The 25,311-nt window shown below is 41.2% G+C and overlaps 1 protein-coding gene across 7 annotated transcripts in view; it reads left to right on the top strand.

The window, feature by feature from the left end:
* LOC126362843 (cuticle protein 21-like) overlaps window positions 1-25,311 on the top strand; it is a 159,898-nt gene that overhangs the window by 85,187 nt on the left and 49,400 nt on the right. For 2 of the 7 annotated variants that reach the window (XM_050007922.1, XM_050007923.1), the window contains exons 2-5: window positions 5,442-5,571; window positions 6,381-6,584; window positions 6,672-7,103; window positions 8,165-8,443. The exons of 2 other annotated variants lie outside the window; for them this stretch is intronic. In XM_050007922.1, the coding sequence (XP_049863879.1) occupies window positions 5,442-5,571; window positions 6,381-6,584; window positions 6,672-7,103; window positions 8,165-8,289 (891 nt within the window). In that variant the 3' untranslated portion in view covers window positions 8,290-8,443. Of the gene's footprint in view, window positions 1-1,880; window positions 1,919-5,441; window positions 5,572-6,380; window positions 7,104-8,164; window positions 8,444-25,311 lie in introns of those variants that run through there. 3 more of the 7 variants (XM_050007916.1, XM_050007914.1, XM_050007924.1) reach the window with 2 other exon arrangements.

The raw sequence follows: 25,311 nt of genomic DNA on the forward strand, positions 1-25,311 counted from the left end.
GGCGAACAAGTCAGAAACAATATTGGTTGCATTCTTTAATATGTGAGAGATTAGGAGTTAGTGTCGGGACGAGACAGAGCTCGAATATAGGAGTTGTTTTTCAAATGTTTTCTGCCATTGTAAACAATTCACATTTACTGTGTTGGGACAAAGCCGAATGAGCATAGGTAGTGAATAAGATCCTTGACTCTGTGTTCAAGTTTATCTATGGTTCTCTTGCTCACCTGTCAGTTATGCAACGACGGGGCATTCTTATTTGAGGCATAGTGGCGAGCAGTTGAGGTTTTAGAGAAAGACATTTGATATTTGTGAATCTGAGAGAAATTATCTGGAATACTTCATTATGGAGATGAAGACATTTTGGTACACGTATGTTATTGGATTCTACTGATGGAGGAGGTTTTATCGAGAAATTTTTCTAGGTAACCATAGCAAGCGCAAGGACGAAATGTTTGTTTGTCAGAACGATTAACTGAACATAACCTTTGTCCCTCAGATAACTAACAACATTCATAATTGGTGTTCATTTGAACCTTTTCTTTTCATTATATCACAAATAAGGCAATTGGTTGGAATGTCTGTAATTTTTCTGCTGACAGAACTTTGTAGTTGTTAGTGTCTTCTTATGTTGTACAAGGCTTTTTTATAATAATCAGAATTTAATTTTTCAAGAAGGCTTTTCTTTAAAGCAAAACCTTCCTCCAACATTCTTAGTCAAGTTTTGAATATTTTATCGTGTGTACGTAGCACCTAACACCATACAAAGCCACATACCATTTCTGACAAGCAAAAACAAATTTAATAATGAGTACTTTATTTTTTCTTTAGCTGCTGAAACTGCTGATTTCTATTTGGTCTCAAGTAATAAATCCCAGAACGACAGTGCGATGAAACTATTTTAGGTAAAACGAATTCTTTATATGTGTTTCATCTGTTTATTCTCTTCACTGAATTTGATCCATAGAAGGACAAGGTCAACGCACTGATAAAATAATGCAATGATAATGTCTTCGGCGTCACTGACTAACAGATCTCTTTCTGAGTATGCATAGGGTTCCTTCGTGATCTGTTATCTCTGTACAATTTATTACAGTTCTCTGCAGTTCTTCTTCTTGTAATTGAGCCGCTAAACGTTCTTATTTTGCATCTTTTCAACTTACTGACAGATCGGCTTACTGCATTATCAATTCCCATGGTGATTGATGTAGGTGAAGCTTGAAGAGTTGTCTTGCGGCATCATTTTCCTGAGGAGGGCCAAGCTACCTCTTCTAGTGAAGCGGCTGTCAGATGGAGATCTGATGTGATGAACGCTCTTCGCTAAAGATAATATGGTACGGTTGTCTCGGCATTTCAGTAGGAAGTCAAAAGAGGTCAGAAGGCGCTCTTTCTTGTTTTTCTAAGCATATCTAGCATATTCACTTCGCTACACATGTTCTCCATTGTATAGAGACAAGATGTGTGTAAGTTACAATCGTTTGGTCTTTCGAAATGTCGCCTTATATACGCACTGCAACAGGAATAATTTCGGGTTTCGCCATTCACCATTTCCAGAGTCACATTAGGCCTGACGTGACAGTAATGTTGGTCGCTACCCATCTTACTTTCCGATACAGAGTGAAATGTCAAGGTCACCTTCCCTTGGAAACGCTGCAGGCAGAAGATCGAGATTAACCGAAGGGCGGTGTGTGTGTGTGTGTGTGTGTTTGTGAGTGTCTGTGAGGTCGCGAGGCGTGGCAGATGCGGCAAACCAGATCCCTCTGGGCGGGTGTTGCGCCACCACCGGCTAGTCTGCCACTCAGTGATGTCCGGCCAAAGCAGGTGGGGGCTCTGCCCTGCTCTCTCACTATAAAGAGGCTTCCAGCCGGTGCTGGAGCCAGTCGCCCACCAGTCGTCTCCACAAGCCGACATGGCCCTTCAGGTGAGGCAGCAGCGAGATGCGAAGGACATAGTAGTAGGCAGGTACAGCAGTCTGTTGACCGAAAGGTGGTATCTGAGAGCTATAGGAAAGGGTGGGGAATGAAACTCATTTTGACTTTACAAGTAGACCATCAGAACATCCACCCTAAGCTACTTAACGAAAATCCTGGAAGCGTAAGTCTGCATTGTCAGATGGGGATTTGAACCTAGTCCAATTCTCACTCCTGCATCAACTCAACAGATCTGCAGTTTAAGAAACTGTGGTTCTAAATGGAAACGAAACTGCCACCAGAAAGGAAAAGAGAAAAACATCTTTCAGACTGTCAATAAATGTTAGTAGCATTAAGCATTATTTTACTCAAAAGGAAACCTCACTTGAAAGTGTGAAATATGTGTTGACATTTGATTGAATTAATCGTAAGCTGCATGTTATGCTGCCCTTATTGCTTCAGTATATTACATATTCATAGGTTCGGGATTTGATCTCAATAGGTCTTACCAAGTTTATGTTAATTATCGCTTCTCTTAGCTATGCCAATAGTTTGTTAAGGAGAAAATCCCAAGCGGCACTATAGTTTGTATCTCAAGTTAAACTTTAGCGCTGGCACGGTTCTTGCTTTAGCAGCTCTTACCTTTCAACTTCATCATTTGTTTAATAACCCGGAACGCTTTCAGCTGGCCTGGTGGCAATGGGAATAGCTGGGAGACTGAGAGAAAGAAAAGCAAAGGTGATTCTAAAGAATTGACAGATGACGTTCTGAATGGTGTTGCTTGCGGAAGAAACATCTGGCTTCAAATACAAATGTCTAGTTTGTTATTGTTCTCATTTTTAGTTAACTCTGTTTGAAATTCGGAAAATCAGGTGCTTGAACTGTTAACTTCTTTTTTTTCATTTTTATTAATGTGGATGGATGACTATGATTTGGTATGATTCAGATAAACGTGAAATAGTATCGTTGTCCGCTTAGCTGTGAGTCCGCAGCTCTTGGTCTCGTGGTCGCTTACTCGCTTCCCGAACACGGGGTCCCGAATTCGACTCCCGGCGGGGTCAGGGAATTTCACCTACCTCAAGATGACTCGTTGTTTGTGTTGTCCTCATCATTTCATCATCATTCATGAAAGTGGCGAGATTGGACTGAGAAAAAGTTGGGAATTTGTATAGGCGCTGATAAGCGCACATTTGAGCGCCCGACAAACCAAACATCATCATCATCTTAGCTGTGAGTAGATGGATGTTGTCGTTGTGGGCCAGATGCAACAGAACACTTCGTAAGAATCTTTCTTACATTGGATGCTTCCGTCATAGTCCTTTATTAATGTGAACCGAAAGTTGTATTGTAAAAACATGTAAAGCAGTGTAACATACTAGGCTCCGTCATTACATACCGATGGAAAGTGTTGAATATTAAGGTAAACACTGATGTTTTCTCTTTATTTCATCTCGTCTCATGACTTTCGATGGAAGGCGTCGAGTCTTTTTTTTTCTTTTTTTAATTTATCAGTTTTTGGTCTGGTTGGAAGCAATTAGTCGTCTCTTCCATTCTTCTGCAATTTTTCTAGTTTATCATATGAAGTATATTACTCAGTAAATATTTTTACATATTTGAAGTTATTTTTGACAGTTTGCTCAGGTATTGGAGTTTCAGGTCACAAATTATACATTATTGTGTTTCTTCATTTCATTTTTAATATCCTTTTTCGAGCCAAGATTTAAGTCATAACAAAATATTCAGATATGGTGTTCACTGTGTTACAACACTGTGATCCTGTAGTTTATGATATTTCCTTCTCAATTATACGTCCTCGCTAATTATCTCCAGCAATGATTCATTTAATATTTTATCTGTCAATTTTTGCCACCTTTGTGTACCACCACATCTTATAAACTTTGTTTCTCCTCATCCTCTCTCTGTTTGTCTCTCAATACCCACCCGAGTCGAATGTAAATTCTAGAGCTTCAGTTCAAAGGTCATAGTCCCCTCCCTTATCAGACAGATGAAACAAGCTGTGGCTACCTACATTCTCCATGCACTAAAGTGTGTTGTCAAATTATAAATCTGAAGAACGAATGAAATCATACCTGACTAGTACTAAGTGACGTACACGTTAGCTGGCCACAGTGGCCGAGCAGTTCTAGGCGCTTCAGTCTGGAACCGCGCGACCTCTACGGACGCAGGTTCGAATCCTGCCCCGGTCATGGATGAGTGTGATGTCCTTAGGTTATTTAGGTTTAAGTAGTTCTAAGTTCTAGGGGACTGATGACCTCAGAAGTTAAGTCGCATAATGCTCAGAACCATTGCTAACTTATTCTCAGAACAACACTGCCGTTCAAGGAAATTGAAATCCTCTTCTTCCACCACTGAAAGGTTTTTGGTGATGTGAATATGAAATTCTGATGCCAGTTGCACTATATTTTACGTCCTTTTATAACTCTAGAAGAGGATTGCTGCAGTCAATGTTACTATAAAGTATATTGATGTAATGTATACCATGAGATCTTAATGAGTGAAACCGATAAAAGATTCAACACTTGTGATTATATTCTCGGTTCTCTTAATCAGAAAAGGTATTGGCAGTTGACTGTGGGAAGCTATAAGTGTAAAAATTGTTGTATTGGTTCTTCACACTGGTGTTAACCACAATATGCCAACTGCATCGTCATTGTTCCAGGTTATTTTGCTTAAAGTACTTCAGGTAATGTCCAGAAAATCCCTTCGTAAGTGATGGAGTCGACACCTATGCAACTTTTAAAAATAATAAGTTCTTGCACTTAGCCTTTCAATTCACATCTGGGAAATTTCCTAAACTTCAAGCCCCAGTGGCGGTTTTCTATCTACCCCATTAGCAGGAAGTTCTTCCAAAGAGCAATTTAATTTTTTTAATGTTTATGATATTCTCAGAACTAGAGATTGAGTAGGAGATTCGGTAGCCATGAAGGCGCCATTAACTGCATTTCCGATCTGTATAACATTAATTTTCTAGAGTAAAAGTTTAATATCAAAAGCCTGGATGCATAATGAAGGAGCTTTACTGGGGTGTCATTGGATATATGTGAAGAGGTGTGCATGTGATTATACGTACATCTAGGTCAAATCAAGTTCAAGGTGTTGTAAATAATGTCTAGAACTAGATTATTCTGTTTGTGCTCATAATTATGTTCACTTCATAATGTTCTGGGCAAGTCGGCCGCAGCAGTCACAAACTACTTTTAATAGTGTTGGTTTTAACAAAATGCTGTCTGTAGAAACAAAATGTAGAAGTGATAATGGGGAATTTTGAGGCATAAATCATATGAAATGGAGGTCGTTGTTCACTTGAATGAGTATCAAACTCACCATAAACGCCTACATGCTAATACTGCCCTTTTCCCACTAACAGTAACAGATATGTTCTTTTATTCCGAAGAAAGAACATGTAGGTCGAACATATGTCGTGCATCTCGTTGATAGCACTTACTGTACTCTTCGGCATAGTGGAATTTGTGTTTACAGACGGTACACGGTGCCCTGACTGTGGTGTTTCAGGTACTGCTGTGCGCATGCGCGCTGCTGGGCGCGGCCAGTGCGGGCTACCTGGGCTCTCCCGCCGTCTCCTACTCGGCGGCTCCCGCCCTGCGAGGCGGCCTTCCTTACAACGCCGGACTCGGACTCACAGGTAGTTTGCGCAACAGTCTCCCAAAGGAGGGACAACGTCTGATTTACTAGCAACAATGGCTAAGATGTCTTTGTTCTTGGAGTCCTTCTACATGCAAAAGACTTCGGTTTTCCTTTTAGATTCCATATCTACAGTGCTACACAAAAAATTCACTACAGTATTTCATAATTAGTTACATTCATAGTTCCCTTCCGAAATTACTTGAGTGGTTTTACCCATAATAAACAGTAATTGATTTATTTTAGAATTGTCTGTGTATTACGTTAACACATACATACCTTATCCACTGTTGCAAATATTTTTCTATAATTTTATCTATAGTTTCTGTTCCACTGTACAAATTTTGCTGCATGCTGTTAATTCTTGTAAAAGTGTCCTCTGACTAGTCCCCGCCAGTGATAAGAGGTTTCGAAACATGGTTTTCCTTTTCGTCATTCTTTTCTTTCCTCCTATTCTAATTATTCTTGTGGTGAAAACACAATATAGCAAGGAAACAGACATGAAATACTTCTCAGAAATGTAGTAAACGTAATGAACAATTACGTTTCAGTGGACTTTTAGATGGATGGTATCTTACAATTGTTCTTTAAATGAAACTAGTGTATTGCATCTGTTAGACGTATCACCTGTGCTCTGTAGAGCATTGTTATTGCCAATACTGTTAAATTGTGTAATGCCTTAAACTGAAGATGGACATAGCTTTTAGATACTATATAAACCCAACTGCAAGCAACTATTTGCCAGTACCTTCGATAGGAACTGTGTGAGAGAATACAACAGACGCCACTATTAACTCATTCCTTTACCAGGAGGCCTGGCCGGAGGTGCCGCTGCTTCCACTGCCGCCGCTGCCGCAGCGGCTAGAGCCAGACTGTCTGGTGCTGGCATCGGTGGCTATGCTCCTGGCTACACTGGCGCACTAGGAGGTGCCTATCCTGGTGTTGGTGGCGCCTACTCTCGCCTCGCCACTGGCTACTCTGGTGTCGCTCCTGGCTACACTGGCGCTCTAGGAGGTGCCTATCCTGGTGTTGGTGGCGCCTACTCTCGCCTCGCCACTGGCTACTCTGGTGTCGCCCCTGGCTTCGCTGGTGCGCTAGGAGGTGCCTACCCTGGTGTTGGTATTGGTGGTGCCTACTCTCGTCTCGCTCCAGGCTACGCTGGCGCCGCCCCTGGCTACGCCGGTCTGGCCGCTGCACGTTACGCCGGTGGTCTGGGCCGCCTGGCCGGTGGGCTGCCCTCCGAGCTGGCTGACCCATACTACGACCCCAACCCGCAGTACAGCTTCAGCTACAGCGTCAGCGACGCCCTGACCGGCGACGCCAAGCAGCAGCAGGAGAGCCGCAGCGGCGACGTGGTGGAGGGCAGCTACAGCCTGGTCGAGCCCGACGGCAGTGTGCGCACTGTCCAGTACACGGCTGCCCCTGGTGCAGGTTTTAATGCTGTCGTCTCCAAGGATGGTGTCCCAAATGGGCCTGCCCCAGTGGGAGTTGCTGTCGCTCCTGCCGCTGCCGCTACTCGAAACATCCTTCCAGGTTTGAAACAGTATTTGTACCATTAGTGATTGCAAATCCAATTTCTTCTGAAACATTTCAGATACTTGATTCTGGTTTCTGTTTACACCGTGTATTGTGTTTACTAAGGACACAGAAGTCTACAAAGGCTTTGTCTCAATTTATTGAACCATTTGAATGTAATGATAACACGTCCATAGATAGCGGGAGCCTATATATGCACTTATAATCAAAGGAGTTAAGTGTACGATGTCAGTGATTACTAATCTGATGTTGCCGCGCGGGATTAGCCGATCGCTCTAAGGCGCTGCTGTCATAGACTGTGCGGCTGGTCCCAGCAGAGGTTCGAGTCCTCCCTCGGACATTGGTGTGACTGTTTCCCTTAGGATACTTTAGATTGAGTAGTGTGTAAGCTTAGGGACTGATGACCTTAGCAGTTAAGACCCATAAAAAAATCTGATGTTGCACCTCTTCTCCTTGGAATTAAGAGCACCTCTAATGCATTTCGTGGCTACAAGACAACTGAAAATAGATGAGTTGTCAAACTGGAAGCCTATATTCATTCATAAATATTGGGGACCTGTCATACTAAATTCAAGCTGAATGTACCATTTACTATGTTTTCCATCTCGAGCTGCTGGCCTGATTCTGGGTATGAATGTACCTCCTGGCAACAATCAACTATGTGCAGCTTGAGTAATACTATGTCTGTACAGTTTAAAGAGGTCAGTAATAGAAGTTGGTTCCCTCTAGGATACAAACTAACTGCGCTTGTAACTATGTCAAACGATTACATGCAGTAGGCAGCCACAGCATTTACTGTGAAGTTAATGACAATGAGTGAATTATAACATTTAAAACTCTCAGCAGTGTGTAATTTATATGGAAATATTCAAACGTTTGATCTCCATTAACAGTTTCTGATGATCGATGGATGAGCGCAAATAAAATTAATCCAGAACTTAAGAGTACTTATAAAGCATTTTAGTGGTATGGTGTTCTCCATTGTGGACAGACATCAAAAGTACGATTTTTCCGGTTTGATTAGACATCTCCCTTAGTGCATGCTACAACTGTTTCAGGAGAAATACTTCCTGGAGCTGCAAGCTCTCTGCTGTCTCCAGCTGCCACTGCTGGAGTCTACGGAGCACCTCTGAAGACAGCGCATGCCTCCTTCGCCACACCACACGCAAAGGTACATTACTAGTGCCCTCGCGAGCTGATACCTTGTAAATGTGACCACCGAATGTATTGTGAAAATGGCTCTCATGTAGCAGTAAGATGTACATATTTACGAATTGCTCTGTCAATTTATCACTGCAATATTTGTATACAAATAAAATTATCTGTCTTTATTTAAATGTTGTACTTATTCAGTTTGGACTTCTTCCCTAATATTACGTACATAAATTGTTGTGTGTCACAAGTTACTTTAAGTTACGGGAATTTCTATACACTGCCATTTGCTCTGTGTCTGAAAAGTAAAAAGGAAATGTAAGAACCCAAAACAAAGTATAAGATACGAGAATCAGTTAGCGCTCGTATTTTTAGAAGATTTAGTTTTAAACTGGAATCAACAACACATAGTAGGTTCATGTTCCACTTAACTTGCTGCTGTTTGATAGTACTCAGCCCACTGGACCTGCAATCGAAAGGACGACTTTTCAAATCTGTATGCAACAAGTCGGATTTACGTGTTTCTTGTTATTTCCCGAAAACACTTCAGGCACGTGCGGCGATAGTACCTTTGAAAGGGCATGGCCGATTACTTACCCAGATTTCGTTAATCTGTGATTGTACTGTATCTCTAATGACTTCGTTGTTAATAGTATTTAGCACTCATATTCCCTCCTTTTTTGATTCTGTTTGAGGAACAGATGTTACCCCAATAGTCTTGAAGGATCGTATCCAAGTATTTTCATTACAGTACCATCCAATCTGTAATAGAAGCATTATAAGGAGGTAGCTAACTAAGCCATCTTTTAACACTTGAATATTGCTCGTCAACGTGGGATTCTTACCAGAAAGTACTGACAGGGGAAACAGAGAAGATCCAAAGAAGGACAGAGCGTTTTGTTACAGATACGTCTAATAAGCGTGAAAACGTCACACTGATGCTCAGTTAACTCCTGTGGCAGACGCTGTAAGAGAGGCATAGCTATTACGAGACCACTTATAGGCACTGCTATATTTGTAACACGAAGGTTACTGGACTGGAGCAGTTTAGGACTGAAGATGACGTAGTGAAACGTCGAAACTGGTTGCCTAGAAATACACCTATACAACGGCGATTGGTATTGTTTATACTGTATACGAAAATTCCTTGGAGTAATTACGTTAACAGTGTAAAATTCATAATCGGGGGTCCTACTGTTGGGTGGCGGGTGGAAATATTGTATATTAAATGTTTTGTAATTGTAGAAAAGACGCATTTCCCGGCACATGCACCATATGTGGGGCAGCGTATGTAATTTATTGTTATTGAAATGTTCCTATTGTTTATTTTCTCAACACTGGCTCTCTAACTACAATATTGGCAACCAGAAAGTGATTATCAAAACGTGAAGCCTGTAATTTGAATTCCTAGGGCCCACTTCAACTGAGAAATACACTTATAGCTACAGCTTATAGCTCTGAGGAATTAGGAGATTGTCTGGGATTCATAATAAAAAACGATTCACTCTAAAAGGTTCACTATATTCTGAAAGTCACAGACCAAAAAAGAATCCACACAATCCAACTACCAGAGCAGTTCGGAGTATAATGCGCTGATGCAACTATAACTGTTCAAATTAAATGCTTAAGTGAATGCTCGCCATAATTTGATGAAAATGTTCATCAAACGCCATGCTAAACAATGGTAGAATGTCTGTCCCGAGGCGGCACGTGAAAATACGACATACGCTAACTGAAGATAGATCATTAAAGTCATCCCAGAATTAACACTTCACTCGAAAATGATTTCATGGTTACGCATATCCCGACTAACTTATTTGGCATCTGAGGCTGTTTATAGCAATGATACCAGCGCGACGCGACTCCCAGCACAGATGGTGCGCTGATCAGCGTCTGGAGAGAACTGGGGCCCTTTTTTCCTCGCGCAGCGTTCTTAAATATAAAGCCGCGGTTCGGACGGCTAAGGCAACGCCTGATTAAATCCGCTGTCCCGACTGGCCGCTGGGATAGTAATGCACCACTTTAAGTTATCAAATAAGTCATTGCTTCCTTTGCTGATGGCCGATGAAGCTCTCAATTTAAAAGTACAATCAGCACACAGGTAAGTAATCATAATAAAAGTCTGACGTGGCTCAGTCAAATATTTTGGGCGAGAGAATTAATTACACTACATGCAGTAGAAGAGCTCTGAACTTGCCCTTTGGAGATACGCTATCGCTATAGTTTTATAGTTATTCAGTTGAAACTTCTTACATCTTTATGATTATAGCAGATCTCCCTTCTAATTAAAATTAAACATCCTAGCCTTATTTATTCGCCTACTTAATTTATCTTGCTTCCTTAATTTTTAAGACAAAAACCAGAAAATCATAAATTTCAACTAAAGTTTTAATTTGTGAGATCCAGAATACTATCTCTACTAAATTATTAAGCAAAAGGAATCTAAATGTAAATTTTTAAGTTTCTAGCTCTTTTCTATTGCGCCAATGTTTTTTACAGAAAAACGTGCAAATCTCGAAAATGGTTAAAGCTATTGAACTGATATTCAACACATAATGATTTAATATTACTCCTGACATGCTAGCAACGTTTTAGGTTATTTACTTGATTTTTAAAGTATTGCGCAACATCTATGACGTCAGAGATAGTTACAGCGGACTGGCTGGCACACAATGGAAAGACTGCTGTGAATTTTATACGGTGTGAGTAGGCTGCTTCCCTACATGACAGTAGCAATAAAATGTTCCAGCGCTTCGGTGCCACTAACTGACCAACTGAAAAAAAATTAATCAAAGAAGTACATTATTGTCTTACGTTCAAGGAGGGATTTAAAAACTGCACACCGCGAATTGACGGCCAAAACAATAACATACTTTCAACATCAGTTCACTCTGTAAAATAAACAGTTGGTCGCTGTATTAGCAACATTATAGATTCTTCTGTTAATATACAGGTATTGCGTCTCGTGGAACCAATGTACTTAATAAAATTGTACACGAATCGAGCAGCAAACAAAGGATGGAATCCTCTTGAAGATGTAAGAAAAGCCTATCAGTTACAACAATGTAGGTTTCTTTAAACCGTTTGACCATAGTGTTAACGATTATGTAAAACTTTAACTATTATTTCTGAATAAGATGTTTTCATAAACATTGAAACCATGTCAAGGGGCTTATGTAAACCTTCTGTTTTGCAACTGAGTTGCTGTTTATTATTTCTTCAATAAAATTGATTTATTTAATGGACGCAATCACCTGCACCAGGCACGTCAGTATAACAAGGGACTGACGATTGTAAAACGAAATCTTAGTTATTACTTCTTTTAAAAAGATTTGCTGATAGGATGTGTAGTGCAGATTCTCCTGTGCCTGCAACATATACACATTAATTTCCTAGGAACTTTGTCGAACATGATTGTTTTGGTGGTCCAGGTGTTAATGGTGTGAGGTAGCACAAGGTTGCATATGCGCACCGACTTCCAAATCTTTGAACGTGGTACACTCATTGGTCACTGTGCTCCTTCCCCGTGTGCGTCTATTCAGGTTCCCATTCGGCTCTGCCTCGAATTTTTGTGGATGGCAGCGCGTGATAGCATCCTACTGCGCTACTGGAGGAGTTCTTGCAATGAGTGGACAGTCAGTGAAAGCACCGCGCTACCGGTTTCTCCACTTTAAATCCCCTCTAGTGAGTATTGGTGCATTGGGGAGATGTATTACGGCATCTCGAGAAGCACCAACGACCATCCGGCTCTTGTCAACCGCAGGAATAGCAAGTCCTGCCAACCTCGTGGCCAGCATGGGAGCACGTTGCAGAACGTTGTTCGCCGTCCGTGGTGGTCAAAAACCCTTTTAAGAACCATGTCACACATTTTGTAATGTCCAGGAGAGCATCATTATTCGTGGAACAGTGAAACTGTTATCTTTGTGCTGGTTCAAAAACCGTTACTGTGGCGATGCATTCGAATTCCTGGGCAAGGCACTGTGGCCAGTGCGACTGTGGCACCTCCTAAGCGAAGTTGGCTGCTGTCGGGCAAAACAGTAGAGTTCTTCAGATTCCAGATTTCAACCTGAAATGATCATCGACGGGGCCTACCGGCCGGAGTAGACGGTATCCGCGCCATGGACGTGCTTGTTTACTAGCTGCCTATCGCCAACTACGGCGGGCGCCATCAAATGATCCAGTGTGTTACGGCTGCATGACTGGGGTTGTGAATCCAGGTACACCACGCCAGAAGAGCCGAGGCTCTGGGTGGCCTTTGTTACTATCCACAAAGGCTCTGGTGGTGATTCAGAAAACTGCTTATGTCGTTGGCCTATGGTAATTTGATTATCTCAAGAGCTTATGATCTCGTTGCCTCAGTTCTTGTTGATTTCCTGTGTTTAATCGGGACACAATTATACGAGCGTTCATGAGCCATATTACACAACTTTCATTAACTGTGTTGACAAATGTTGATTGTTGTTTTGTTTATGTATAAATTTATTTGATAAAGTTTTAATGCAATTCATGTCACGGCAGCATCTTCCATGCATGGATAATGGTGGATAACAAATTAAGTTTTATAAAAATTGTTTTTCTCTAATATAATTGTAGGTTGCGTTCTCGTAGTTGCTGTGGAGGTGCATCCATTTAATTAGTTAAATTATATGCGGGCTTTTTCTGTGATATCCTTGTGATTGGATTTTAGTTTCTGTTGTGAATATTCTTGTGTTTTTCATGGGAGTCTGTGAAATAATGAAACTGAAATGCAGTTTGAGATAAATGTATCACACCTACCATGGAACAGACTCACCGCTCAATTAATCTGGACTCGCATTCGGGAGGACGACGGTTCAATCCCGTCTCCGGCCATCCTGATTTAGGTTTTCCGTGATTTCCTTAAATCGTTTCAGGCAAATGCCGGGATGGTTCCTTTGAAAGGGCATGGCCGATTTCCTTCCCAATCCTTCCCTAACCCGAGCTTGCGCTCCGTCTCTAATGACCTCGTTGTCGACGAGACGTTAAACACTAACCACCACCACCTCAATTAATCTGTCTCACTGTGGTAGCAAAAAAGCGTTGTTACGTTGTGGTGGGATGTGTCTGATTCAAATGGCTCCAAGCACTATGGCACCCAACATCTATGGTCATCAGTCCCCTAGAACTTAGAACTACTTAAATCTAACTAACCTAAGGACAATTTAGTACTATGGGGAATTGTAGAAGATATTAATCATAGAGGGAGACCAAGAGGTGAATACAGAAAGCAGATTCAGACGGATTAAGCAGCGATGCGGATTTGGGGAACTATTAAAGTTAATATCCGAATTGGTAATTTTAATGAAAATTCCCAGTTAAAGTAACACATAATTTGTAATGTCGGCTGTTACAGGTTCAGACTTCATCCATAACGTTGTATTAGTTCCTCAGTGGAGTCAAAGAATGTTTCATTTTGAGTTTGCACCTCAGAAAAAAATTGAGTTTTGTAAGCACGTGATGAATGTAAGAACAGTGTCAAAACCAGTCACCAGTTCAGTCCATATTGATTATCCTATTTATGGCACTGGGATTTACCAGCTGAACAAAGGAAACTGATTATCAATTTAGGTGAATAATTTAGGGATGTGCTTACTGATAGATTAGGAGAAGTTAAAGGAGCATAATATTGAGTTAAAGGGCAATATTCCCGTAAGGTATCTTCCATATAGATTTTTACCACATAGAATGAGGGAGTTAATGGTGAGTATAGCTGAAAGAAGTTATGTGATGGAGTTATTAGGCAGTCTAAATCCCCGACCTCCCCTCATGTATTTGTGTTGCCTAAGCCACAGGGCGAGGTGAGACCGGTTGTTGACTATCAGCCCTGAACAAGAAAGTAGTTATTCAATCTATATCTCTTCCTGATTTGCACTCATGCTTCTCACAGTTCGCTACAGTGAATACATTTTGGCCGCTACCAGCAAGATCATTACATTATGAAACTGCTCCAGTCCAGTAACCTTCGTGTTACAAATATAGCAGTGCCTATAAGTGGTCTCGTAATAGCTATGCCTCTCTTACAGCGTCTGCCACAGGAGTTAACTGAGCATCAGTGTGACGTTTTCACGCTTATTAGACGTATCTGTAACAAAACGCTCTGTCCTTCTTTGGATCTTCTCTGTTTCCCCTGTCAGTACTTTCTGGTAAGAATCCCACGTTGACGAGCAATATTCAAGTGTTAAAAGATGGCTTAGTTAGCTACCTCCTTATTGTAGTGGATAATTCAGAAACCTGACATGCAGAGTGAATAGTAAGTATGTTTCTTCGAAAATAGTGATTACCATCTTTCGGAAAGCTGTCCAGTCCATTTCTTTTTCAAGGCTTTTTGGTGGAGAACAAATAGTTACATTGGTCGGCAAACTTAAAGGCGAAATCATCTTTCGGATGATGTGTCAGTGTCAGGTAACGTATCTAGATGCAACTTGGCCCATAGATTGAAAGATGTTTTGGATTACAGTAGAGAAGGGAACTAAAAAAAATACCTTCACCAGCGCGGATCACAACTGCTGGATGGCCGTTGGTGAGTGTGGACGTGCCGGAAAACGTCTCTTCACAGGAGTACAGTGTCACAATCACGTTGACAGGTGAGCGTGCCGTGTTCAATAATTTGGAAGTCAGTACTTCCATGCAACATTATATCTCCTCACACCGTAACACCTGCAGCACCAAAACGACCATGTTCGATAATATAACTGCACGCACTAAATGTTCCCACCTGTATGAGGGTACGTCCAGAATCTCAACTCACACTGAATCTGCTTTCATGCGAGGTCACAATATCTCATTCACCTTTTCCCAGTCCTCATGCTTGTGGCACCGTCACAAACGGTGACACCGATGTGCCGGTCTCAAGGGAATGCGAGATACTAGCCGGCGGAGAAAGGACCCACCCTCACGCATTTGCCGGCCGCTGTGGAACGTGAGATTGCATGCCTCACAGTCATGTTAAATGTGGCTGCAATTGCAGTCTGAACGCTCTGTTTGTCTTGGGTCCATTCCTGCCTGCTGCTCAATGCACCACCCGACGCATCTGCCGCAAGCCGTCGTAGACCACCTCTTCTTTTTTGGGCAGCACAGCCTGTGGCTCGGAACCCTCCCCACGCACGTAAAACAATATTGTGAACATAAGCCACAATTTCCAAAACTATTTTCTGAAGCATGGTGCTGAACTGCAACTCACGCTAATGCTACATATGGGCTAAACGCGACTGGAGTTCTTCCACACGACCCAAATGTTTCTCCAGAAACGTCATTTGCACCGATTTCTGTCTGGGAGACGGATTGCAAGAGACTCCTGAGAAATAACCAGTTTAACAACTAATGGCAACTCCAGATATAGGAAGGAAAGCTACGAACAGAAGGTCACTTAATGCCAAAGCAACAGTTTTCGACAGGATGTTGTTTAACACTGATTCATCAGCAGCATCAACATTGGGTCTTGGAAATATTGGCAAGAGAACTCCAACCAAAACACGTTTGAAGTCCTGTAATTAGCAGCTGTACTGACTTGACTGTGGGGGCTACTTCTACAAGAGCAGGAATGAATGAATTCAGTGCTCACAATGTAAAACATGGTATCATGAAACATGTGAGAACGGATACTTTAAAAAATCAGGGATGAGTACATTGTGCGAAGATGACTGTGCTGAACTTAAAAGTGAGTGAATTAGAAGTTCATTGTTTGGCTAAATTTGCCATTGTTTCGGTAATTGCATAACGTAGCAATTCCATTACTGGTTATGATTATGTATTTTTTCATTTTTGGGTAATGTGTGGTACGTTTAGTATCACAGAAGTTGGACCCGTAGTTGTCAAGTTGTCACAGAAATTTTAAGGTGTCGTTATTATCTTCACTATTAGTTATAAATACTAGTTTTCCCATTTCTGCATAAAAATTATATTAATTAAAAAATGCTGAATTTACACTAAGTTTAAATGTTGTGGATTTTAGTAAAAACGTATCTTGTAATGTTAACTGCTTGAAAGCTCTCACAGTAGTAAAAGTAGAGAAAATACTGTTACATAGGACAGAACACAGAGAAGGTTTCATGAACATTTATATAGTCTGTCATCATCGTTGTAATCAATCGATGTCTTCTGTGTGTAGTGGCCTTCTCTAGCCTTTCCAGTGTATTAGAGTCTCCAGCTACACATCGATGTTGCTCTGGATGTTTATAATGTCATCTGCAAACTTCCATCAAGCTGTTCTCTCGATCTTTTATTATGGCTTGAAACCAGTAAAGATCTTCCACATCGTGTCATCTGTTCGCATGGCTTCAAGTGCCGCCCATCTGCATTTAATTTTCATTACAGACGTACTTTCATGTCTGATCAAAAGTATCCTGTATAATGATGCATTGACACGCCTGAGCTAGACTCGCCACATTTCGTTTTTCTTCCAGTTGATTCTTCCACGTGTGCAGCCGTCCAAATTTTGTCTACGCGCCATGTTAACGAAGAACGCCACTACAATGGACCCTAACCGTTCGCTGGTTAACGAACACTGCCTTCTTCTGTCTCTACAAGTGCGTCGTGTTGCAGGGCCAGCTCCAACTGACGTAATAGTAGCGCCGACCTCACGCCATGTGACGTCTAACTTTCTGACGACGACTGGGGGGCCCAGAGTTTCATTCATTTCAACCGAGTGCTTAAAATGTTATTTTACTTTTAGTGGCGGCTCGTGAATGTACATTCTAGGTGTTCCCAAATTTTTAGATTCATATAAATTTGAGAACGGGAAATTAATAGCATCTACTGTATAATACTTATGCTTATTAACATGTTTATACAACTACAGGCACTGCCAATAATAATAACAACAGTAATGATAATAATAATAATAATAAGACGCATAACTTATTCGACGAAAGAAAGAATTGTTCTTGTGGTTTTTTGTTGAGTTTTACATAAATAAGTACAGTTTAGTGCGATGTCGAAATAATATATAAGTTTTCGCAGCTTCCTGTTTCGCAGTTTTGTATAAATGATAGTTTTCGTGCTTTTCCATTTTTTCAGACACATGTACAAGATGCCTAACAGATGAATCTGTTCACTAATTTACTTCCGGACTGAAAACCAGATATTCTTGCGCTGCACCCATAGAACAACTTGTGCTAACTGTGCACTTCCTTAAAAAATGTTCGCTTGTACTCACACTTATTTGATTTCGTCTCTCAATCAAAGGATTTGTTCTCGAATGTCCTAACTCGTTTTGGGGCAAACTTTTCCTTGGTAATTTGTTTTTCTGTTCCCAGAATGAGATATTCAATCTGCAGCGGATATGCGCTGATATGAAACTTCCGGCAGATTGAAGATGTGTGCCGGAACGAGACTCGAACTCGGGACCTTTGGTTTTCACCGAAGCACCACCCATGACCTGTCCTCACAGCTTTACTTTTCTGTTAGCATTTAAAATGGATTCAACTGGCACCACACACTATTAATAAAATGAAATGACATTTAATTGTACTATGTACACCGCTATGAAGCAATTTGTATGTACTGTAATTGTTTAACAAAAAATGTTATTTAATTTTGTGTAAAGGACGTTGGTTATTATTGTAATATTTTCTGTAATAATATTCTCGATGTATTTACGATTGTAATATTTCTATACTCATAATGTAATTACGAAATATGTTAATATCTGCGATGAAAAAATGTAAAATATATCCACAGAGGAAAATAATGTTGTAAGATTACAAAGAGACATTCACAATCAGTAATAATATAAATACCACTACATAATGTGTATTCTTTGTCGTCTTCCTCGAGAGCTGAGAGAGAGAGGAACCTGTGACGTAGCATTATATGAATGAGTAGACTTCGTTTGTATGTATCTATCTTTAGTCGCCATTAGAGGAGAAATTGTAAAGGTGTGTAATTTTAATTATTGTTATGGTCTAAATACATTATAATTTATCACAATTGTGTATTACTAATGTAAATTAGCTTGCCCATGTCATCTATAATATTTCTTTAAAGAATTTTCAGCACTTTTAGCGATTATCGTTGGTGTTGCTGGGCTGTGCCGCGACCGAACGATTTGCAGCGGTGGCACATTTAAAAAATTGTTCCGCTATAAAATTAACCAAACACGTAAATCGGAAGAAGGTAAAATTAGCAGTGAATTACGAAATATTTTTATTTTACAGCGATCCTGAGGCTGACTGAATTTATTACTGGTTTTACATTTGTACATTCATAGGCGAATAATTAATGTCGAAGTTGTTAATCTGTTGGTGCTTTCCATTTCTAAAGCAAATAACTTAAAGGTATAGTGAAGTGTGTTTTGTCAATATTTTTGCAATATTTAACCATTTTATGCTAACAGAGACAGTCTTAAGTTCCATAGCTAACGCTGGGAAAGAATTCAGTAAATATTTAAAAACCCACTGCATCTAGAAAATGTATGCCAAGGCCGAATTACGTCAAAAAATTAATTTAAATAAGTTTCAAATAAATGTTATTAATCAGTTAGTTTGAATTTATCAGCATGAGAGGGTTGCTAAGGTTCACGTAATTTTAAATGTGCTTAATTTGGTCTAAATTAATTTTTATTACCATACGTAAATAAGGGGTTCTAAAACAAAGTTCGTACTGAAAGAGTAAATAACATAAATATTTAAAACCATTTCTTCCCCATTTTCATCCATTCATTTTTGCATAATAATAATATTTTTTTCTCATTAAACAACATAGGTCATATTTACTTTGCACACGTGGGTCGATTACGGCACAATAAACAACAAATTCCAAACAGAAAGTGCTGATTATGGAAACGATTAAACTCAGGTAGTAGTGTCGCTTGACTAGAATACAAATGAGACACAGAGATCACAAATGACCTAAATCACACGGCCGTCGATCCCAAATTTAACTGAATTTCAGATCAACCAGTCATACACCTGTCGTGAATTGCCATATACAAAATGTGGGCCTACAGCACATAAAAAACCTGACCCACCATAAGATCAACATACACTCCTGGAAATTGAAATAAGAACGCCATGAATTCATTGTCCCAGGAAGGGGAAACTTTATTGACACATTCCTGGGGTCAGATACATCACATGAGCACACTGACAGAACAACAGGCACATAGACACAGGCAACAGAGCATGCACAATGTCAGCACTAGTACAGTGTATATCCACCTTTCGCAGCAATGCATGCTGCTATTCTCCCATGGAGACGATCGTAGAGATGCTCGATGTAGTCCTGTGGAACGGCTTGCCATGCCATTTCCACCTGGCGCCTCAGTTGGACCAGCGTTCGTGCTGCACGTGCAGACCGCGTGAGACGACGCTTCATCCAGTCCCAAACATGCCCAATGGGGGACAGATCCGGAGATCTTGCTGGCCAGGGTAGTTGACTTACATCTTCTAGAGCACGTTGGGTGGCACGGGATACATGCAGACGTGCATTGTCCTGTTGGAACAGCAAGTTCCCTTGCCGGTCTAGGAATGGTAGAACGTTGGGTTCGATGACCGTTTCGATGTACCGTGCACTATTCAGTGTCCCCTCGACGATCACCAGAGGTGTACGGCCAATGTAGGAGATCGCTCCCCACACCATGATGCCGGGTGTTGGCCCTGTGTGCCTCGGTCGTATGCAGTCCTGATTGTGGCGCTCACCTGCACGGCGCCAAACACGCATACGACCATCATTGGCACCAAGGCAGAAGCGACTCTCATCGCTGAAGACGACACGTCTCCATTCGTCCCTCCATTCACGCCTGTCGCGACACCACTGGAGGCGGGTTGCACGATGTTGGGGCGTGAGCGGAATACGGCCTAACGGTGTGCGGGACCGTAGCCCAGCTTCATGGAGACGGTTGCGAATGGTCCTCGCCGATACCCCAGGAGCAACAGTGTCCCTAATTTGCTGGGAAGTGGCGGTGCGGTCCCCTACGGCACTGCGTAAGATCCTACGGTCTTGGCGTGCATCCGTGCGTCGCTGCGGTCCGGTCCCAGGTCTTCGGGCACGTGCACCTTCCGCCGACCACTGGCCACAACATCGATGTACTGTGGAGACCTCACGCCCCACGTGTTGAGCAATTCGGCGGTATGTCCTCCCGGCCTCCCGCATGCCCACTATACGCCCTTGCTCAAAGTCCGTCAACTGCACATACGGTTCACGTCCACGCTGTCGCGGCATGCTACCAGTGTTAAAGACTGCGATGGAGCTCCGTATGCCACGGCAAACTGGCTGACAATGACGGCGGCGGTGCACAAATGCTGCGCAGCTAGCGCCATTCAACGGCCAACACCGCGGTTCCTGGTGTGTCCGCTGTGCCGTGCGTGTGATCATTGCTTGTGCAGCCCTCTCGCAGTGTCCGGAGCAAGTATGGTGGGTCTGACACACCGGTGTCAATGTGTTCTTTTTTCCATTTCCAGGAGTGTATTTCAGAAGCACGAACAAATTATGAAAACCGCAACAGCTGGGTCACAATGACTTGTTACTCACGAATAGTTTCATGAAATTTTAGACATATCACCTGGCAGCAATCTGTTGACCTTCCAATACATAATGTCCATAAAATCTCCATACAGGTAATAATGGAAATTCCTTATCTTGCTGATCAAAATTGCAGTCATAAAGTACGCAACCGTCATGAATAATGTACCTAGTGGGACTAGAGAAAGACCTAACCCAAACATCGATGTTATGTTTCGCAGGTGAAGCCACCAGGTCTCTGAGCAGTTAGAGAAACCTCGGGACGTCAGAGTCATCTGCAGCTATGACATCATAAAGTTTGCGTATTGTGGATAGCTTAGGTCTTTTTTCTTTTTAATAGATTCTCTAAAGTCGTAAGGGATGACTAGTTTTGAGCGCTATTTAATGTCCTCAGCTTATTTACTCATTTTCGTCTAATGAAATTTGGGAAAGTGTCCAAGTCATTCCTACTTACAAAAATGGTAAAACAATGGATGTGCAGGATTACCCACAAGTGCTCAGAAATGTCCGTCTCTTGCAGGATCCTAGAGCGTGTCTCAAGCTATTATAGCGTTTCTGTTATAAAAGAAGCTTCTCTCAAAGAATCACCATCGAGTTCACAAACAAAAAAACACTTACGCGAAATATAGATCACTTCATTCACACACATTATACCTTGCAAATAAATACATCTCTTCCTAAATTTCTAATGGCCGTCCAATACTGATCAACGCAGTTCACTTGTAACCAAAATACGATCACACTGTTTCATCAAGCATCAGATTCGCCCAAAGAATGCCAGCCAATCACTTCACTTAAAAACTTAGGACTACAAATAGAAGCAATCTGAAATGAGACGAACACGTAAAATCAATTTCAGGGAAGGCGGAGAGAAGACAGAATTCTTTGGAATAGTGTGAATTATCAGCGCGTCAATAAAGAAAATCAAAGACAAGAAGTTAATGCGAGTAGTTCTGTCCTCCAGCGATGAAAGTCCTAATTAAGTAGACCGACAGCAGAGATTGAAAGAATTCAGAGACGCATTTCTAGGACTGTAATATTGGTCGGTAAAGCCCATACCAAAGCAAAAGACAGATGTTCGGAGAATTTAAGTGTTAGTCGTTGATGGAAAGACGATGAAGGCCTCGTGAAATGCTGCTGTATACATTTACGGAACGGGTATCGAAGGAATAGTTTGTCGCTATTCTAAAGAGCCTGTCGTATATCTTTAATACATATCATGAGAATAACAGAGATTAGGCACACATATATTTTTCTCTTGCTCTATTTACAAACTAATCGGGTAGCTTCTGTTTCTTGATCCTTATAGAATGTATTTCATTTTATACACTACCCCGTCGTGAGAAGATTCCGTAGAACAAGTAATCAGTGAAAAATCTATACAATGTAGAGTCTAAACAGATTGTCGAAGGCTCTCCCAAAAGCTCTTATCTTGAAATGAGCTATTTAACTATAAACTGGATACAGCTTGCAATAAATCAATGCCGATGTTCACAAAGTATGTTTTTACATACCCAGGCGTTATGAGTGACAGACCCAAATCATGTCATGAACTGAGGTTTCACATCCTGAAATTGTTAGAAACTTTGTTATCCAGGACTTGAGGTAAATTTACACTACCAATGAATAGCTAGAATTTAAAAAGAACTTGTAGTTTAAAGGTGGTCTTCCTAGTAAGAACTGATGCTTACTGTTTAAGAAGAAATCACATTTTTAGGCGCAAGCCGAACAGGTGAGTGACTGAGAAGCAGGTAAAACATTCTCCTTCGAGTTACTGCAGTTCTACTCTCAGCGTTGAGACCTGCAGGAAAGATTAAGGGCTCAAGTTGCAACAATAGCACATTCTTTAAAATAACAGGTATTCGGCTGCAGGGCGAACATGTAATTCAAAAATTTATATTTAAAAAAGTTATGCCTGTTCTGTGACCGTAATTTATTTCTCAAAAAATGAAGGGCAAGAAGGTATCAGTGCAATTTGAAAGGTAACATGCATGAAATTCTCACGAAATCACCCATCTTCTAATACATGAGCCGTGGCCAGCAGGAAGGTTTGACATCATGAAGATATAACGATTAGACTGTATCACTTTAGCTATAGTTGGTGTGAGATGTGTACCCAATGATTAATGAAATTATTAGTAACATAAACATGTTCTTTTATTATAATCTATAGCCTGTCTTTTCTGTGTATAAATGGAAGAAACGACTAGGTCGGTGATTGGAACGTTGCAATTCACTGAATCTGTCATCCGTTAAAACGTACTGCTTACGTAGCTCCGATTTTGATTCCGTCTGAATGTAAACTACCGAACTAAACGGAAGAAGAAATTTTGTGGAAAAAGAAATCAAGTCACTTTCATGTTTAAGAGATATTTAACGTTCTTGGTATTTGGAAGATTACGGAATTCGGTTCATGTTCCATTGCAGTTAGATTACCAGAAAAGCTCATCTGCGAAATAACAGCAGTCACTTTCCACACAGTCAGCTCGTATTCTGCTGTCTGCTAACGGCAGCAAATGAATACTTTTTGTTAAACAGCGTGAGCCTGTTATTACTACTGAACAAGCAAGACAGATTTGCGCAGTTATAGCAGTGACTGGCCTAATAAAAACGTTGCACCTCGAAAGGTTGTCTTCAGAGCAAGGCTATTAATACACATGAAGCGTTGCGGTAAGCGGCCAAAAATAACCACCACACCGAGCTATTACCAAAACGGGGGAATGAGCAAAGGTAGTGAGCGAATCGCTGTATTCTAACAGAAAGTTCGTAGACTGAGCAGCCTGCCCCGTGTCGTCCTGTTTCACGCCTCTTTCCTACAATTTCAGTTTTAGTGGAACGAACTGTTCACTATCACTCTTCTACCAACTCTCCGACTGCATCCTTAATGTCGGGAACCACGATTATTATATGAAGAAAATAACTTGTTATTCTGAATATGTTGCTGGTAATAGGGTAGATTCTGGTAAATTTGGAAACGACTAGCCGTAAACCTGACTGTCGTTCGAAAGGTTTTGGCACAGATAGGCTCAGAATTTGATGAATAGAGTTGCCGTAAGCGTCACTTCTGCTTGTGTAGTGTACAAAACCAAGTGTTATCTAAACGAAAGAAAAGTGGACACTTTATTGCATTTTACATTTTCTTACATCTTCATTGTCGGAAAATGTGAGATATTGTACATATTTTATCTCTTCATATCCTAAGCCGAAATGTGAGTATATTGTACATATTTTATCTCTTCAGATCCTAAGCCGAAATGATGCACCGATCTTTGGTCCCTGATCACAGTACTCCTTTAAGCAGATTGGCCCATTTTAAAACATGTAATGAGAAGTGCCAACATTCGAGCTATTCATAGCTTTTTCTATTTCTAGTGGACAACAAAACATAGAGGATCCTATAAATTGATACACAAGCAACTTCAGGATGTCTCCCAGCTGTAATATTGATTTTACGCGAAGGGTTTTAATTCTCCTGGGTAGACATTTTCATTCATTTGTCACCCTTAGCCTAACAAGCATAGGCAGAGCAACGGTCCTTAATCAGACAGCAGCGCCCGGCTAAGACAGAGCATCAACAGGAAAGTAATCTGATTTTGTGACATTTTACGAGATTGTAACAAGGAGCGAATTATATAATGTTACCCGTGCGCTTTGGTAGTTTAGTTTTTGAATTTATGCTTGTTAATTTAATGTTTAATAGACACAGTTCCCCCCCCCCCCCCCCATGAACCATGGACCTTGCCGTTGGTGGGGAGGCTTGCGTGCCTCAGCGATACAGATGGCCGTAACGTAGGTGCAACCGCAACGGAGGGGTATCTGTTGAGAGGCCAGACAAACGCGTGGTTCCTGAAGAGGGGCAGCAGCCTTTTCAGTAGTTGCAGGGGCAACAGTCTGGATGATTGACTGATCTGGCCTTGCAACATTAACCAAAACGGCCTTGCTGTGCTGGTACTGTGAATGGCTGAAAGCAAGGGGAAACTACAGCCGTAATTTTTCCCGAGGATATGCAGCTTTACTGTATGATTAAATGATGATGGCATCCTCTTGGGTAAAATATTCCGGAGGTAAAATAGTCCCCCATTCGGATCTCCGGGCGGGGACTACTCAGGAGGATGTCGTTATCAGGAGGAAGAAAACTGGCGTTCTACGGATCGGAGCGTGGAATGTCAGATCCCTTAATCGGGCAGGTAGGTTAGAAAATTTAAAAAGGGAAATGGATAGGTTAAAGTTAGATATAGTGGGAATTAGTGAAGTTCGGTGGCAGGAGGAACAAGACTTCTGGTCAGGTGACTACGGGGTTATAAACACAAAATCAAATAGGGGTAAAGCAGGAGTAGGTTTAATAATGAATAGGAAAATAGGAATGCGGGTAAGCTACTACAAAAAGCATAGTGAACGCATTATTGTGGCCAAGATAGATACGAAGCCCACACCTACTACAGTAGTACAAGTTTATATGCGAACTAGCTCTGCAGATGATGAAGAAATTGAAGAAATGTACGATGAAATAAAAGAAATTGTTCAGATAGTGAAGGGAGACGAAAATTTAATAGTAATGGGTGACTGGAATTCGAGT

Source organism: Schistocerca gregaria, chromosome 1, assembly GCF_023897955.1.
Source record: "Schistocerca gregaria isolate iqSchGreg1 chromosome 1, iqSchGreg1.2, whole genome shotgun sequence".
Taxonomy (NCBI): domain Eukaryota; kingdom Metazoa; phylum Arthropoda; class Insecta; order Orthoptera; family Acrididae; genus Schistocerca; species Schistocerca gregaria.